This window comes from Zonotrichia leucophrys, chromosome 2 (genome assembly GCF_028769735.1).
Source record: "Zonotrichia leucophrys gambelii isolate GWCS_2022_RI chromosome 2, RI_Zleu_2.0, whole genome shotgun sequence".
Lineage (NCBI taxonomy): Eukaryota > Metazoa > Chordata > Aves > Passeriformes > Passerellidae > Zonotrichia > Zonotrichia leucophrys.
The window spans coordinates 65,341,129-65,359,051 of record NC_088171.1 but is presented as its reverse complement, the minus strand read 5'-3'; the positions used below and the strand labels follow the sequence as shown (position 1 = coordinate 65,359,051).

Below are 17,923 nucleotides of genomic sequence, written 5' to 3'. Positions count from 1 at the left end.
AATGAATAGAGGGATGAAATGCAGCTGGGATGGAGCTGTCCCTTCTAACCACAGCAGAAGGAATACATTCAATTAATCACATCTTGGATATATGATCTTCTCAGTCCCAGGTCATGACTGGGCTCCTTCTCCCAGCCAGCTCTAGGTTTAGACAGGGCAGAGTTTCACAGCATAGCAAACTGCTGGGGAGGAAGGGAGCCTGCAAAACAGCAGTGGATACAGAACTCTTTGCCAGACCTGTTTCAGTTGTTTGCTTTGCCAAGCTGCTGCTGCCAGGGAGTTTCAGTTCCTTCCAGATGCAGCAGCTGCTGCCCCTCTAACTGCCCCAGAAACAGTGGAGACACAAGTTCAGCTTCTGTGGCAGAAGAAAACCCAGTGCCCCAAAAGTGGCTTTTGGCTGCCACTTTTGGGAGCAGCAGCATTTGCTGTTGCCTTGCAAGGGGGAAACTCAAGCCACTCTCTATTTCACTAGCCAAGTTTTAGCTTTTAACAGGCTCATAGTCTTTATTAGTCACTTCAATCTGAACAGATATTTCTCTGGTTACTCTTGATTAAATGTTTTTCTAAGGGGGAAGGGTGGCTCTTTCCACTGTGATTGCCTGTCCTCTTTCAGTCCTATCTTATCTCTTTGGAGTCTACTGCTGGATCTTGGACTGACCATTTCTTCCAGCATTCACCAACTTCATCTGGTGAATGTGATTTAAAGGGACAAATTTAAGTGGGGTTGGTTTTTTTTCACAGAGAAAAGATGACAAGAAGTCTGTGACGAGATGATGGGAATTTATTTATTACAGAAACACACATGAGCTGTAAGAGTAAAAAAATCATGGATATGAAAATGGAAGGATACCTTTTTGGAATAATAATTGCAATAGTCCTGTCATGCACCTAGGGAGGAACAACCCCATGCATGAACACAGGTTAAGGATTGATCTACTGGAAAGCAGCTCTGCAGAGAAGGACTTGGTGGACAACAACAAGCTGTCCATGAGCCAGCAGTCTGTCCTTGTGCGCAAGATGACCATTGGTATCCTGGGGTATATTGGGAAAAGGTCAACGGAGGTGATCCTCCCACCTTACTCAGCCCTAGTGAGGCCACATCTGGAGTACTTTTTTCAGTTCTGGGCTCCTCAAGGCAAGAAAGATATGGAACTCCTGGAGTGAATCCAGTGGAGAGCTGTAAAGCTGTTTAGGAGACTGGAGCACCTCTTCTATGAAGAAACACTGGGAAAGCTGGGCCCTGTTTATCTGGGAGAAGAGATGACTCAAAATGGAAACATGGGAAGTTTCACTTCAATATGAGAAAAAAACTTCTTTACTTTGAAGGTGACAGAGCACTGGAACAGACTTCCCAGAGTGGCTGTTGAATCTCAGTCTCTGGAGATATTCAAAACCTGCCTGGACATGATTCTGTGCAACCTGCTCCAGCCAGGAGTTTGGTCCAGATTATTGTGACACAAGTGGGCTTTTCTTTCTATACCAATAATGACAATATATGGCTTTATCACAATCCTCCAAAGGATTGGGAAATCCAGTGGATTATTACTTAGTGAAAAATCTTTACAGAAAATGGACAGGACTTGAATAGCAGGTGCTTGAAGGGCCAGACAAATAGTCATTTTAAGCTTCTAAATGTATTTCTACATTATAAAGATGGTGATCAACCATATTCTTCAAGTGTACTCACATTTCAGAGTCTCATGGTGGTTTTCTAGTCACCTAGAGGACTAGAATTCTCCCTTTGGCGAAGTAACTGAATACATTATTTCTATGTGACATTCTAGTTAAACCATCTTCCTCAATTATTCATGATATGCATCAGAGGAAAAAAGGGGAGAAAATTACAACTTGCACCAGAACAATTGGGAGCTATTAAGAAAAGAAATTCTTATCATAAAGGTATTGTAACACTAGGAAGACCTACCAAGGAGGTTGTGCTGTCCTTCAAGGGAAGATTTAAACTGTAGATTAGAGAAACACCAGTGAAGAATGAGCTTGGTAAAATTATTTCTGCTGTGGTGCACAGGGATTAGAGAATTTCTTGGGTCTCCTTCTGCCTTGCATTTCTATGAACCGGGGCTTTTGTTGTTGTTTACTGTGTGCTTATTGATCTATCCCAGTATACTCTTTCCCATTTAAACTGCAATTCTGCATTAAGTACTGCCTTCAAAAACCTTTTCCTTTTTCAGTAATCTTTTTCCTGAAGAGCATGCTACACCTCTCTTTTATTAAACACACACTATCTGTATGTTCCAGTCTTCACTTCCTCAGGATTTTAGAGTTGTTTCCATCAAGTTGTGTTTTCTCATAGGCTCCAGGCATTGAGAGAAAAATTACAGCCTAGAAGGAAAAGTTTGCATAACTAAAAAAAATGTTAATGTCTCCCAATATGCAGTATTCACATGGGGCTTGCAGAAGATGGGCATAAAACTCAGAGTGATTTCAGTAGTGCCAGCATTTGCCTAGAGGAGCCCATCATACACATTAGAGATGTTATATGCTATAGATGCTGTTCAAATAGTCCCTTTCATTAGGGATGCTATAATTCAGTTATACTCCATATCTTATTTTCATGCTAAACCATATACAGAGCATTTTTACAAGGGCATGTAGTTCTAGGACAAAGGAGAACTACAAATCAAAAGAGTGTGGGTTTAGATATGATAGTAGGAAGAAATGCTATGCTTTTAGGGAGGTGAAGCACTGGAACAGGTTGCCCAGAGAAGCTGTGTATGCTCCATGCCTGGAAGTATTCGAGGACAGATTAGATGGGACTTCGAACACCCTGGTCTATAGGAAGGTGTAATTCCCATGGCAGGAGAGTTGGAACTAGATGATTTTAAGGTCCCTTCCAGCCCAAACCATGCTAGGATGGAGTCTCACTTATTTCTACATCAGACAACTCATTCTCATTTGTTATGAGACCCAATGAAGCCTCCCTGTGAGCTGCAGATGTTGAACCTCCACAAAGAAGATTCTCACTAAAGACTTTGGTCCTGTGAGCTCTTAGTAAAAGAAGTGAGGAATGGAAGACAGGATTACTCTGAAGTAACCTCTGGAGTAATTGTTGTTTGTTGGCCATTGACTGCGTACAGAGCTGAGGGAGAATGGCTTCCCAGCTGAAGTATCTCTTCAGGTGTGAGAAACTGGAGCAGGAGAAGGAGTGGTGGTGGCTCAATTCAAACTGCACTTATGTCCCTGGTCAAGTCCTGATAAGAAATTATTTATTGTTGGATGATTTTGTGGAAAGTTTTTCATAGAACTCTGTGACAAAGTGTGTTCCTTACATGGTTCATGGGCAGAAGCCCTTCTTATCCTAATACTAGAACAATGTGAATACCAAATACTTTCCGCAGTTGGTGAATTTCAGTTTAGGACCTGTTTCAAAACAGAGATTGGTTTTATCTGTGCATTTTACATCTTGGACTGAACTTCTTATATTCCTATACCTACACAGGTGAAAAATACAAGACAAATAAGAATTACATGGAAAAATCTACATCACAGGGTTACAGCCAGGGTTTTATAGCATGCTGCAATATTCACTCCATATACCAATTGTCTCCTCCTTTCTTTAAATTCTATCCTATTCCTTTTTGGCACGTTGCTCTTTCTACCTACCCACCACTTGTAGTTCCAGATAGAAAACTAAAGTTAAAAGGAATTGACCATGCCTTTGCGAGGTCCAATCCCTGAATCACTGTCTAAGCAGCTCCTTTACTGGAAAAGTTTCTGGTTAGACCTTCATCTAATTAAACCATATTAGAAGGCTACAGGTATTTGTCAATGACCTATGCCTGCCAAAGGACTAGGACAAGGATGTGAAAGAGAGATGATTTAGAGGAAGCAGCTGGCACTGTCTGGCTTTAGTCACCATTGTAATGCTGCTGTGCCCACTTACTTCCTCTGCTGAAGTTGTTTCCTTTGCACATGCTTTTTGAGGGAGCTTGGGTTGTTTAGCCTGGAGAAATGGAGGCTTGAAGAGACTATTGCTTTCTAAACTGCCTGAAAGGAAGTTATAGCAAGGTGACTGTCAGTCTCTTCTCCCAGGCATATAGCAACAGGAGAAGATGAAATGGCCTTAAGCTCCACCAGGGGAGGTTCAGGTGGACATGAGGAACAGTTTCTTCACTAAAGTGGTGGCAAAGCATTGGAAGAAGCTGCCCAAGGAGGTGGTAGGGTCACCATTCCTGGAGATGTTCAAGAAACATCTGGACATGGAACTTAGTGCTATGGTTTACTTCAAGTGGTGGTGTTCAATCAGAGGTTGGACTCATTGACCTTGGAGATCTTTTCCAACTGTGATGATTCTATAATTCTAAAAGAAATACTGTAAAAAGCATTATCCTAAGTAAATTGCTCTCACTTTCTTCTTCATGCTGGGCATCTTTAAAAGGCATAAAATTCTGCATAACTTTTAATGTTTTCTCTAAATCTACTATTTTCTATGAAGATACTCAGCCTAGCCTGCAGATGATACCTGTCCTTGCCAGCTGGTGAGTGTTGCAAGACGTCTTGCTTGCAGAGAACTATGAGAAAGGATATAAGAACTCAGGCCCCAGCAGAGCTACCTTATCTCTTGAGTTTAATGAAGTGGATCCCTTACACACACTTGAAATCACTACTTGAGATACCTGGGAGACATTCTGATAACTTAAGTGTTTTTGTTATTTTTTGTAACAATGACAGAGACACTGTATTAGCACGCAATAGCTCTCTTCTTGCCTGACTTAGATAAATAAGTATTTATAAATTTATATGTGGATCTATGTTTACATATTTCAAAAATAGCTTTATATATTTCTTTAAAGCTGGCCTACTTGAAATTGAGATTTTTTTTGTGCATGTCTGACTATTTCAAAGGAGGTAACAGAATTAAGTTATTACCTAGTATCCTTGCATTTAATACTGATTTTACTGTGATTATGGTGTTCAGCTCTGAAACAGGTATAGATAAAAGCTGTAAGGAATAGAGAACAAGTCAGATGATCTGGACAATCAAATAACCGTAAGCATGTTCTCTGTTACAGAACAGAGAATTGTTCATAACACAGAGCTGTAAGCAATGGATACATTACTCCCTTCTGAAAAGGAGATTAAAGAAATCCATATTACTTCTATGTTTGAATTATTTTTATTTCAATATTTTAAGCCCCAAGTTCAAGCTGACTTTAAGTAATTTCTAAAGCTGTAAGGGGCTAGGCAGAGGGAGGATTTACAGAGACTGCTCCCTAACTTTAAAAGCCATTTCTATGACAAGGATTGGAGCCTGCAAAAATATTAAATACTGTCACTTTTTCTGGTTTGATAATCAATGCTTGATTTCTCCTCTCCCTCCTCCTTTCCAAAGACATTGTAAGTTTTAATACTGGGCATTCCAAGACTACAAATACTACTGTTCAGACAAGATATTTTTGGCCTTTGCTAATTTCCACAATTGCTTTTTCAAAATCAATATTTTTTTAATTGGTCACTTGAGCTTTTTTCAGTGACGTTGAACCTCTGATGCATGTCACTTCAAAAGCATTTTCTAAACATTGTAGGCGTCATGGAGCAATTTTAGCATAAAAAGAAGGGTATAACTAGAGATGGCGGGGGAGCAAATTACATTTTGTATATATAGTATTAAATGCTTCCATTAGTTGCCATAGGGATGGGCAGAAGTTGGTCTGAAATGACAGCTTTTCTGATGCTTGATGTGTTTAAAAGGAAAACACTGGGGGGGAGGGGGTTTTATTGTTATTGTTACCCTGGGATACTTTTAAAGGGGAGGGGAAAAATATTAAAGTCATATTTCTCAAAAAAAATGCTTGGTGTCTACATTAACAGACCAGGCATCACCTTCACTTCTGCAGGGACACTGACCTCTACAAAACGCACATCTTTGTAGCTTCAGGGCTGTAATTTCACAGCTGCTCAGAGCTTCTCATTTCCTTTTGCAACACAGCAGCTATAACCACAACCCCTCCTCCTGAGCAGTGTCTGTAAATCTGCTGCAGTCGTAACCCATCCCACAATTACTGCTGTGCACACTCCCATTAACACAGGGCCAGAGTGAGACCTGCTCGTCAGACCAAGCTTTTTGATTTGCTCATTCTAACATCCACTTGGCTCAACTACTGGAAATCAACTGCAAGCAAGCCCTGGGTTTATAGTTATGATTTGAACTTCCACATGATTGTGTCAAAAAGCTCAGAGGTGCGAGTCGCATATCTCAGCGTGTGTTTTAAGCCCGTAGCCATTTGATGTTAAAGCTTTGTTCATGCCAAGCATGACCAGAAGCAGGATGCCAGCTGTGCAGTTAGCTGGCATTCAGGTCCCTGGAAATTTTGTGTGGATGGTGTGTGTGCCATACAAGGGACACTTGCTGGCTTCGCTAACTGAAAAATGAAAATGCTTTATAAATTACTACTACACAATATGCAGATGAGAGTCAACCAAGAGGCTAAATAATACCACTTTGTGTTTCAGAAGGTAGTCTACAAGAGAAGAATCTGCTTGATAAGGATTGAAACTGAGGAAGTGTCTTACTGTCTATAATTTAAATTCATTTTCCATTGATTTTAGTAAGTTTTTAAAGAAGCACCATGAAATTATTTTTTAATCTAACTTGTACACTGTGTTAAAAGTACCTTTTTTCTTAATTCTCCCAAGGGGAATGTTTTATTGCTATTACTCATCACCCTGTGGAGCACTGAGCAGACACTGAGTGCTATTTTGAGGAGACCACTCATAGATGGTGAAATGTCATTTGTCAAGGCTGTTGTTTGTAGTCTGCCTGACACACTGCTGTGTCAGTTCATGGGGATACACCTCACTGATGTGGCTCTACTGTCTCTAATAATTAGTAAAACTTGGGCAACAGAAAAAATGCTCAATTTTTCTTTGCAACAGGGTTGACTGAAAACAAGTGCAACAAACATGAAACACTGGACTGTCCTTGCCTGTAGTGTTTTAGAAACAATCTCCAGTCTCATGTTCCATTAAAAGATTAAAAGATCTCTTTTGTCAAGCTGAAGAAGCTGGAGAAGAGGATCTGCATTAGCTGTTCCACAATACAATGCAAATTTGGTATTAATCCTACAAATTACTGCTGAAGGTGCAAAGAAGGATTGCTCAAAGGCAAGAAGAAATTCTTTAAAATGAACAACACGAAGTTTTAAGCACTCTTCTGAGCCTGCCATGTATGGTTAAGGAGGAGGAGGATGTGGGCAGAAAGGCATGTCTGAAGAGACAGGAGAATTCATGTAGCCCCCATCATGCTAATGGAATATGTAGCATCAATACATATTCCTCTTTTGAGCCATACTTTTGATATCAGACAGAACTAACTTGACAGCACTACAGTTTCACTACAATTAAGAACGAAAGAATTAGGTTCCTCTGGCTTGTTTTCAGACTTGTCATTTTTGACCTGCATTATGCAGGATCAAGTTCTTCAAAAAAGTGCAGAGAACACTGCAATATGTAGTTGGACATATTTACATATATAAAATACTCAACTTGTGCACATTAAAAAAATTGCATCCAAACTAAGTTGCAGGTACAGGTAAGCTTTGAAATAACTTTAATAGTGAGGTGCAGTAAAATTCGTCCAGACTTCTCAAGATATCTGGACAATTTTTTCAGTTATATTCACCTGTTTCATTACAATTCCTGTAAATATTCCCACTGTGAAAGACACAGCTCCTCAGTAGCTCCAGAGCAACATAAGGTAGGAAATATAAGGCAGGAGGCTGTTTTCCCTGAAGCTCTCATTGTTGATCTGTCTTACCAGGGAGGTTAATATTAAAAATCAGAGACCAAACCATAAGAGGAAATGGTGTGATTTTTTGGAGGATAGCACAGTATAAAAACAGGAAAGGAGGTTGGGAGCATCCTACATAAGAAGGACACAGACTTGTTGGGGCAAGTCCAGAGGACAGCCACAAAGATGCTGAGAGGGCTGGAGCACCTATCCTATGAAGACAGGCTGAGAGAGTTGGGATTGTGCAGCCTGGACAAGAGAAGGGTCCATGGAGAATTCTGAACATTCCAGTACCTAAAGGGTGTGTAGGAGAGATGGAAAGGGACTTTTTACAAGGGCATGTAGTGATAGGATGGGGGAATTGGCTTTTAACTTAAAGAGGGGAGGCTTAGATTAGATACTAGGATAAAAATCTTTACTGTGAGGGTAATGAGGCACTGGATGTGGATGACCTATCTCTGGGAATGTTCAAATCCAGGTTGGATGAAATTCTGAGCAAACTGATTTATCTAAAGGTGCCCTGCCCATGGCAGGGGGCTTGGATCTAAATGATCTTTAAAGTCCCTTCCAACCAAACCATTTTATGATTTTACAGTAAATTATTCAGAGACTAGAACTGATATGTATTATTTATCTATGTATGCACAGTGCCCTATGAATATTAAATTAAATTATGTTATTTGAGAACTACACCTTGTAGATTTGTTAATACTTCATAGTTATGTCTTTTCCTTACATAAAGGCAGTCAGCAAAAAGTTACTTGATTTTGTTCTAGCCAGAATGCAAGTCTCAAATTTTTATTGAATGTAATCATGTGTATTTATGTCCAGCAGCTCAGTTGTTTATCCCACTTAAACCACTGACCAACTAAAACCAGGCTTATGAACGATCTGCTTTCGGTGCTATTTCTCAAATGCCACCAGGAGACACTAAGCATGCAATTGTTTCCAGTTTCCCAGTGTTAGTTTTCCCTTTCTTCCAAAGAAGGTCAAGATTGAGCTAGTACCTGTATTAGTGCAAAATAAAGGCATTTCCTCTTAAATTTTTGGCCAGCCACACTATCTTGTGCAGGGGGATAGCTCAAGCTTTTGTGACTGCTGAGTCCCAGCAGGATGAATGATTTTGTTGTCTTTGTTTCCAGCAGCTGATTTAGATCCTTTTGAAGTTCTTTTGCCAGAACTCCTTGGAAAGTGAGCCGGAAGTCAAAAGCCTCCACCTTCTTAACTGCTGAATGCTGGTGGGGCAGTGAAGGTAGGCTTATCCAAATCATCTATTTTACTAGTTTCCTCCGCTCTCCTTGACACAAATAGCGCTGTGTTTCACTACTTCCACTAAGTTGCCTGTGGGAGAGAACTAGAGAAAGTTCCTTTTCTTCCATTCCTGTGTAGTTTGTTATAGGAAAAAAAAATCGAGTCATGTAATTGAGGAAAATGATGAAGGTCTATTCAAGCAGAAGAATTTCTGCCTGTATAAGGACTAGAGGAATAGGCTTTAACGTACATGCTCTCCCAAATTCTCACTTCTCTGTTTATCATATAATTATGACTTCAACTTCTCCTCCCTCAAATGAAGGCGTATCAAACTGCCATACATCATCTTAGAATAGGCTTTTACTATGCAGGATAGCTAACCTTTGTTCTCAATGACAGCACTTTAAAGATTTTTCTCAGCTTGCCACTTCTTGAACTTCTTGTTCATGACATGTGATGCTGGAGCTGCCTCCTTTCAAGCTCATCTCTTCTGCACTAGAATCCATGCAGTTCTTGCTTTAGACCTAAATAACAAGAATGTGACCTTGATGCTATGAAAGCACTGCCCAAACCTTCCACTGATCACAAGAGCCAGAGTTACCTTTACATTCTCTTTAATGTTTCTGGATATTGATAACTTTTATGGCAGAAGCATTAAAAGTAAATACTGGCACTGGAAGCACTTTCTTCTGGACATCTCTCATTAAATTCCTGGTTTCAGCCTAAGGATCCCAAAATGGAGTTGTAGAAAATTTCTACAAAGTTCTGAAAGCATCAAAGTTAGTCTCGATCTCCGTAAAGAATCTGCAAACCTCATTTGAATATTTTTGTCTTTTGCTGTTTGTTATGTGCATCATAATATCTGTCTTGCATTACAAATAAGAAATAGAGAACACATTTGTGTCCTAATTTTGGTAGCAATCCTCTTTTTAACGTATCTAAGCACAAGACTAATCATTATAATTAAAAAAAGCCCATTCTTCACAGCTTAGGGGCTTAAACTTTTATATTCTTCCTCTATTCTGAATGTATCCCTCAGGAAACAACTCTCTGTAATAATCACCTTGCCTACACTTCTTCAGTCACACATTACATTCTCTCTCCCACTTTCTTTCAGGTTAATATTAGTGTTTGTCAGCAGCAGACTCTTTTTTCAAGGCTCTGAGTCATTACAGTAACAGTTATGTTCTCAGTAGAGTTCAGGGTAGGAAAAAACCTCAGCCCAATGCCTACAAGTATCTGACTGTTAGAGAACCAGAAGGCTACTCACTCCTTTCTCACTCCTTTTAAATGCCAAGTGTTCAATTACGTTCCTCTTAAGATTTGGGAGGGTTTTTTGTTGGCTTTCTTTTTTTAATTTGGGGAAAAGTCAAATGTGATGTAGTAGGTTACTAAAGCTCATGATGAGGAATTTTGGCTTCAGATTTTTCCTAAGTGTGATAGGTTTTTTCCAAGTATTTCTTTAGCAGAGTTTGATTGGTTGGTATTTTGGTCTAGCTCACAAGGCATTCAGTCTCTGTCTAGTCCTATATAGATACCTGTGTATGTTACAAAATCACTTCACCCGTTATCCTAAACAGGGATCTGTACTGATAATTCAGTCAATAGCAGAAGTTTTGCAAGTTTGGCTTCAGGCCTTGATAAAGCACAGGAAAAACAGAGAGCTAGAGAGTACAGTTTCCAGTTCTGGCTACTGCTGCCCTTCCCTGTCCTGTCCTCTGAGATGCTCTGCTGTTCTTTGGAAACCAAGTCAGAGTACACATCTCAGTGGCCTATGCTTCAGCACAAGAGTTGTGCACAACTTTCCCACTGAGCCTCAGGGGTATGTGAAGCCTGATCTGGGGATCATGTTTAAAACAGATCTAGACATGTAAGCTTTTCAACTGAACTGGACTTCTGTTTCTGAGGGCTGCACTCTTCCTGGACTGTGGGTCAAATCTGAGCCCACAACACCATCCTAGAGATTTTCTAATCAGGCAGGCAAGGATTTCCCTCATGATGATGAATGTTACAGAAGCATATAAATACATAGGCACTGTTACCTTTCTTGTTGCTAAGTGCTCCCTAGTCAGAAAGAGCTCTTAGCAGTTGTCAGAAATGCTGCACTATAATTTAAAATAAACTGTAAATCCCTGAGATGGATGAAGGTATCAAGATGGATGATCTTGCAATGGTCAGTAGAGAGGCTGCTGGTGATTTCAATGACTTTGCTTGCCAGTCATGATTGAAGATGACCATGCATATTGAAAGGGGCACAGCAAAGAGGATCAGGAGGATACATCAAAGGCTAAAGGATAGGTGCTATTAAACATTTTCCAGCCTGCAAGCTTGTAGTTTTTTTCAATTTCCTTCTGACTGAGAGATTGTGTCCCGAGGAAAAACCAAAAGTATTCCATATTGCTTGCAAACAGGCATAATCCTTGGAGTGAGTGATGTTCCTGTCTTCTATTTTCCTTCTAAATCTCTGTGCTGCCAGCCTTTCTTATTTTTCCTGGTTTTATGTTAAAGAAAGCCAACTTGCCTAAACAGGCAACTGGCCCCTGTTCCATAAGATAATGGATCCAACTATTATCAGAGGCCAGCTTGGAGGACAGCTATACAACTCCATAGCTATACAGCTACTGTTCAATAGTCACCATGGCAAATACAAACCCTCCAAAATGCAAAGATGGAGGTGCTAGCAACTCTCCAAAATGCAAATAAGCAGCTTGCAGTGTTCTTGTAGATTGCTTTTGCTTTAATTTGTCCTTAGGAATGAAAATGTTTGTCACATCTCTGAAAACAGAAACACGGTTTGGTAAACCTCATCTACCACTAAGGTGGCACAGGGAGACACCTACTCAATCCAACTATATTTAGTGGAGTGCCAGTGTAGAAACAGCCATACCAGACTCTACTTGGAGTTCATGTCGCTTCTCCTTATCTTTGATGCTGTCTGGATGCTCTGGAAAAGAGTATAAGAAGCCTTAGGAATGGGAAGCCATATAGTAATCTCTTAATGGGGATTCTTACTTTCTAACTTGCTCCAAAAAATCCCTGTACTCTGAGGGTTTATTCATCTTCTTGGGTTTCTTCTTAAAAACAAACAAAAAATCCTACGCTACTTGATATAGAGTTTTCTGATACTGAAAAGACCCAGTTTTGAGCACCAGTAATGTTTGGTGGCAACGGATTTTAGAAGGTATTTATATCTGACCTTTTGAGCAAAATATCTGCAAAAATGAGAAGACTAGGTCTGTCTGCTTATTGACACTTCTCTTGACCAGCACTCCTGAGTTTAAATTTATCAAAGGATAATTTTATCACTACCTTCTTCAATTTCTTACTCACTTCCAAAAAGGCTTTGGGGAACTTCTCAAAGACCTGCTAGAAAAAGCAGGGTCATGATCCTCTTGTGAAGGATGCCCATGCAACTTAATAGCATGGCCCTTCATAGCCCCTAGTGCCTGGTTTGATCAGGATTCCAAACTATGTGCAGCTTCAGTAATACTAAACTAGATCAGCTGTAAGCCACAAAGAGATAACTGCTGTATTTCAGTTTATTAGCTATTCAAGCTCACTTTTAAACTTTTAAAAGGCAAATTATAATTGAAAAGATCTCGGTAGAAACATATTCTCCTTTCACAGTCTATGGATATGCATATTTAAGCTATCATGCCATGACACTGTGCTCTTTGATTTATATTTTTACTGATGCTTTGACTGAGTAGTTTGTTGCAATGTACTGCTAAATGAAGGAAAAATCAAAAACTGCATCAGACAACCACTCTGTATTTCATTCTAGAAAATAGCTGGCAATTATAATTACTCACCATGTTTCTGGCTCAGAATAAAAGTGGCATTGCACAAAAAAACCACACTGAACATTCATCGTGATTAGAAAATGCTCCATACCTTGGAGTGCAGTGGAGACATAAGAATAATTTTAAATGCAAATTAAATTGTGGGGGTAGCAAAGAGAACAGATAAAAGACAGTAAAACAAAGCCTTTCACTTTCCTCAAATTAGCAGGCTAATGTAGTATAAAAAAAAGCAGTTCTACTCAGATCTGGGCTAAGAGCTTTCATTTCATCATAATATAAAACAGCAGATCCGTCACCTTTCTCTATTCAGTACTCTTGATTTCGAGGTTGAAGTGAAAATTAGAAGCTGTTCTTTCTGGCTCACAGACTGGGTTGCATTTGCTTAGTCTTAATCCATGACAGTAGGATGGAAAGAGGTCAGTAACACTGGTAAGTACTTCTGCATCTGATTTTATTTATTTATTTTTAAAATCTTTCAGTGCTTTGGCTTTTTGTCAATGTGCATTTCCTAAAAAAAGCTACATTGTGTATTTTGTAAAAGGCTGTATCTTAAGCAGAAATGCAACGATTCCTTGAGCATGCTTATATCAGATGTTAGAGCTCCTTCAAAAATGAATGAATTCCTTACAGTAGGAATTCTGTAATAGGAAAGATTTCTCAATATTCTATATATTTCATAGCATTACTGGAACATTTTGTATGTTGCTTTTTCTGTCTGCCTTGTCCAACAAGCAGTACCAGATAAGAAATGAATCTCTTCTCAAGATGTTATTTGCATTATATTCATAGCAAAACAATCTCATTACACTTATGGTAAATGATGGAGTAAGCAGGTATTTTAGTTAGTGAAAGAAAACTATTAGATAAAACATAATGTTATGTTTAAATTTAATAATTATGAAACATTAAAATTATCTCAGAATCTGAGATGCAACAAGGAAGATCGACGTGTAAAACAAATTCTTAAGGAAACTTGATACAGATTTTTTTTTCCTTGGGAAAGTTTTTATCAAATCAAAACCAGGGGCTTAATTTTTTAGTACGAAGGGCGAGGGGGAGTGGGGGAGATGAACGTAGTGTCACCTCCTGTTGCTAAGTAACAACATCTCCTGGCCATTTTTATCTGATAAAGGAAGTCCAGTTGACGTTATGCATTATTCATCAGAGTTCCAATCAAACAATCAAAATTGTTTGCTTACACTGGGGACATTTAGTAAGATCAAAGAAACCCTCCTTGAAACTACTGGAGCTTACACCACTGCCAGACAGCCCTTGATACTCTGCAGTAAGTATCATTTCTGGTTTGGGAGTGCTACAGTAAAGTGAATTGCTGTGGAACGTAAAAGTTTTCTCATCAGGACAGACTTCTGAATTTTAAAAGGACTGCATGTTGATTGATGAGAACTGAATCAAAGGGAAAAGGTAAAGGTTTGGAAGCCTAGTTTCCTGACTTTTCACAGCAAAATTGAAGGAATTACTTGAAGCAAGAATCAGACTCCCTGCCTCAAACCTTTTTGTTAGGTTTGCACGGAAAAGAACTAGAGGTATTTTTGTCCGTCTGTCTTAAAATACATGTTGTTCAGAGTTGTTTGCATGCTTATGATTACATGCTGTGGTGAACTGTGATGTGGGTGAGAGAACGGGGTTGTGTGTTTTCTGCAAATCCTGTTTTTTTAATGTGAGTTTTTAAAAGTATAATAAAATGCAGAAGGTAGTAATGAAGCTGGAGAAGGGTCACAATATCTTTCCAGGAACTCTGCCGGGCTCAGGCAAACATAATTCAGTGTACAGCTTGGAGAGTTGTAATCCAAGATCTCGGCAGATCTACGATTCGAAAGGATGCCAAAAATATGAACCTTAGCTACAAAACAGTGCTAGGAGAAGCCTACTGTTTCTTAATGATTGCTCTTACCACATATTTTAAAACCAATGGTGGAATGTTCTGTTGCTACTTCTGGTCAGCAAGAGGAGAGAGGAGAGGCAAGGTTGGCTTCTGGTCCATTTAGGTGGAGTGAAATATCCAGAATATTGTGTCTTCCTTTTTAGTGCAGTGTTTTGGCATAGGTGGCAAGAATGCAATCTTTAATGTAGTCTGTTATAGTAGTGCATACTTAGAGGCACTGGCTATGAATCTGGCTAAAGGAGGTCTTTGTCCTGAGCTTTTCTAATTTTCTTTTTAAGGGCAAATGTAACAGGCAGATGAATCCAAGTATGTGTCTTAAGAAATGGAGACTGTCTAGAATACAGGTGATTGCACTAGGAAGATACAAGGAATGTTGCTAATACTGCAGTAGCACTTTTCTTTTTTGTCTTTAGACAAGGTTTTGAACCAAACATTCTAAAATAGAAAAGGATGCTTATGAAGTTCTATGAATAGTGACTTGAAAATACTTTGACCCTAATATGCCAGATGAAGTACTTTAGTGACTGCCTACACAGTACTTTCCGCAAAGAAACCCACCAGCTTTTTTCTCTGACATCTCTATAATCTTTTCTAGGAATCTGACTGATCATTCATACCGGAGTATTGTACACAAAGCACCTTCAAAATGGACTACTTTTTGGATGTTGAGTCTGCTCACAGACTGTTTTACAGTCAAGGAGCCCAAGGTAAGAAACTCTGGCACTGACTCAGAAAATTACTAGTTTAACAGTACAGTTAAAATGTATATGGCCAGATAGGGGCCAGTGACCAACATACATAAGTGTTGAGAGGGCACAGGGCCTTTAAAATGCATGGGCTTTAAAAGGGACTACAAGAAGAGTAATGGTGGGGTTGATCTGCCCTCTCAGAGGATAAGTAGGAGCTGTGAGAGCTCTTGCATGTGCTGCAGGAGGAAAAAGAGCTGCCAAGACACAAATGGACATGACAGAGGAGACAGCAATGGCCTGCAGCTTGCTGAGTAAGCCTGTAGTGTCCTTTCCCTTCCTTCTCTTTCTTCTCAGCGATCACAAGGTGGTGTTACTCAGGAAAAACTGGTTTGGGAAGGCCCGGAGGCAGTCCCCCACCCGGTTTGCACAGAGCAGCTCTCACTGGTCTTCATCGTCCCCTGTGAAATGCTGGCCCCCACAGAGCAGCAGCAGGGTGAGAGGGGAAGGGTAACCAAGATCCACTGCTTTAATGTAGTTGAGACTTGTTCACAACATAGATGATATTTTTGGTAAAGTCAGTTCACGTTTTTCTCACCAGCTCTATATTTGGAGAAAACTTGCAATTTCAGAGAGAAGGGTTTTTTCCCTTAAACTTTAAACACCATATTAAATTCAAGAAAATTGTAAGAGCCAAGTAGCTCGATCAGCCATTTTTGTTTCTACATACTGCCTGTTTTTTGAAAATGGGATCCATTTTTCTTCCACTATTAATGTCATTAATTGCTAATCAAATGCAAAGTGTTGACAACAGAGTTTGGACTTCCCTCTGGAGGCTATTCTCCCAGAGCAAGATGTAATCCACTCACAGGATGCCACCATCCCAGGATAATGGGGAGCAGTACCACCTCTGACCTCTGGCTCAGCCGAGGTGCTGCCGCCTAACACACGCTGTGTTGCTTAGCTGCTGTCTCAGTTGTTGTGATACAAATTCATCTGTACCAGTTGTTGAAAGCCTTTCTTGTCACAACACAGCTTCCTGCATTGAACAAAAGAAGCAATACTAAGCACCTCAAAATCAGGGAAAAACCACTGAGGGCAATGAGTGATTTTGATGGGGTTTTTTTTCGCCATCTCTAAAATACAACAAACACCTGGGTGTTGCTAAGAAGTAATTTTGAAATATGTTATTCAATCCTCTTTGAGCAGAGAGGTTGGACTAGATGACCTCCAGTTCCAACCATAACAATTTTGTGATATCTCTATGTCTCTATGGGAACAAACCATTTCTATTCCATAGAAACTAAAATTCAGGAATATACATCTCCCTGCTTTACAAACCATAGCAAATTATCAACAGCATCCCAATGCCCTGCACTGCAACTTACAGAGGCAACTATGGAAGAAAGAATATATGATCATGCAATGAAAGTCTATTACACTCATGTGCACAGAGTGACTTGTAAGGGTTGTGCAGGTCAACTTAGCTATAACTATATCCAAACAAGCAAGATTGAAAAAACATTATTATCTTACCCATACTTGGAGAAATTATATTGTTAGCAGATATAGAAATGCTTGTACTGATCAGTTATTAAATCCAAAAGAAGGAAAAATATTCATTATGCAGAACTGTATTCCTTGATACAAATGTCATCAGCAGGGGGCTGACCTCTAGGTCTGTCATGTAGACTTTTATCCCTTGGCCAAAACAAGTAGGAGCTGGCACTGAGACTTGGAGATTTTTTGTTGCCCTGCTTGGAAATGTTTTATGAAAGTTACCAATTACATGCTTCTCCTCTGCACCAGTGTCCCACACTCCACCTCCCTCCACAACTAGAAACATTGACAGAAAAGCCATGCTGCACTTAGGCTCTGTCCCCTTGCACTTTTCGCCTTTCTCATTGCTCTTTTTACTGCATTTCTCGCAGCTCCTGCCCTTTGCATCTCTTACCTCTACAGGCTTGAGGTGAGGTCTCTTCTCCAAAATCTAGTAACCTTCCCTCTCTTCCTATTTCTGTGCTTGAGATCAGCTGCTCTCCAACAAGCTGAGTGCCAGCAGGGAAATTGCTCTGAGCACAGAAGAGACAATGCTTCTTCTTTACATTCTCAAATGCTGCAACACAGCAGCCCCCTGGCAACAGGAGAGGTGCTTGAGGGGAAGAACAGACAAACAATTGCAGTGGCAATAGGATGTGAGATGAAATGTGGCCTGCGCAGAGAGAAGTTTCAGGAGGCTTTCATTGAACCTCTCTGAGGTGCCACAGACTGCTTCGGCAGGCCAAACAATAAGCCTCTGGAAGAATTATGATCATCAAGCTTTTCTGAAGAAAATGCTTCTACCACTACCTTTAGCCCCAAACTTCTAAATAACCCCTTCCCCTCAGCTGCTTTACCCCCAGTACAGAACAAGCAACCCAAACCTATTGAGTTTGTATTCATGCTGCCTATACAGCTCTGCTAACTCCCGTTGCCCTTGTACCTTATGCCAAATTTTAAGGCTGTCTTCCAAAAACAAGCTCTTTCATATGAG

General features: G+C 39.9%; 1 protein-coding gene across 10 annotated transcripts in view; it reads left to right on the top strand.

Annotated features, from left to right (window-relative positions):
• Positions 1–8,889: 8,889 nt before the first annotated feature.
• The window catches only part of PHACTR1 (phosphatase and actin regulator 1), a 304,933-nt gene continuing 295,899 nt past the window's right edge, over positions 8,890–17,923 (top strand). The window contains exons 1-2 of one of the 10 annotated variants that reach the window (XM_064705249.1): positions 8,890–8,999; positions 15,300–15,411. In XM_064705249.1, coding sequence (XP_064561319.1) covers positions 15,351–15,411 — 61 coding nt within the window. In that variant the 5' untranslated portion in view covers positions 8,890–8,999; positions 15,300–15,350. Of the gene's footprint in view, positions 9,000–12,843; positions 13,231–13,946; positions 14,087–15,299; positions 15,412–17,923 lie in introns of those variants that run through there. The other 9 variants (XM_064705255.1, XM_064705258.1, XM_064705257.1 and 6 more) reach the window with 9 other exon arrangements.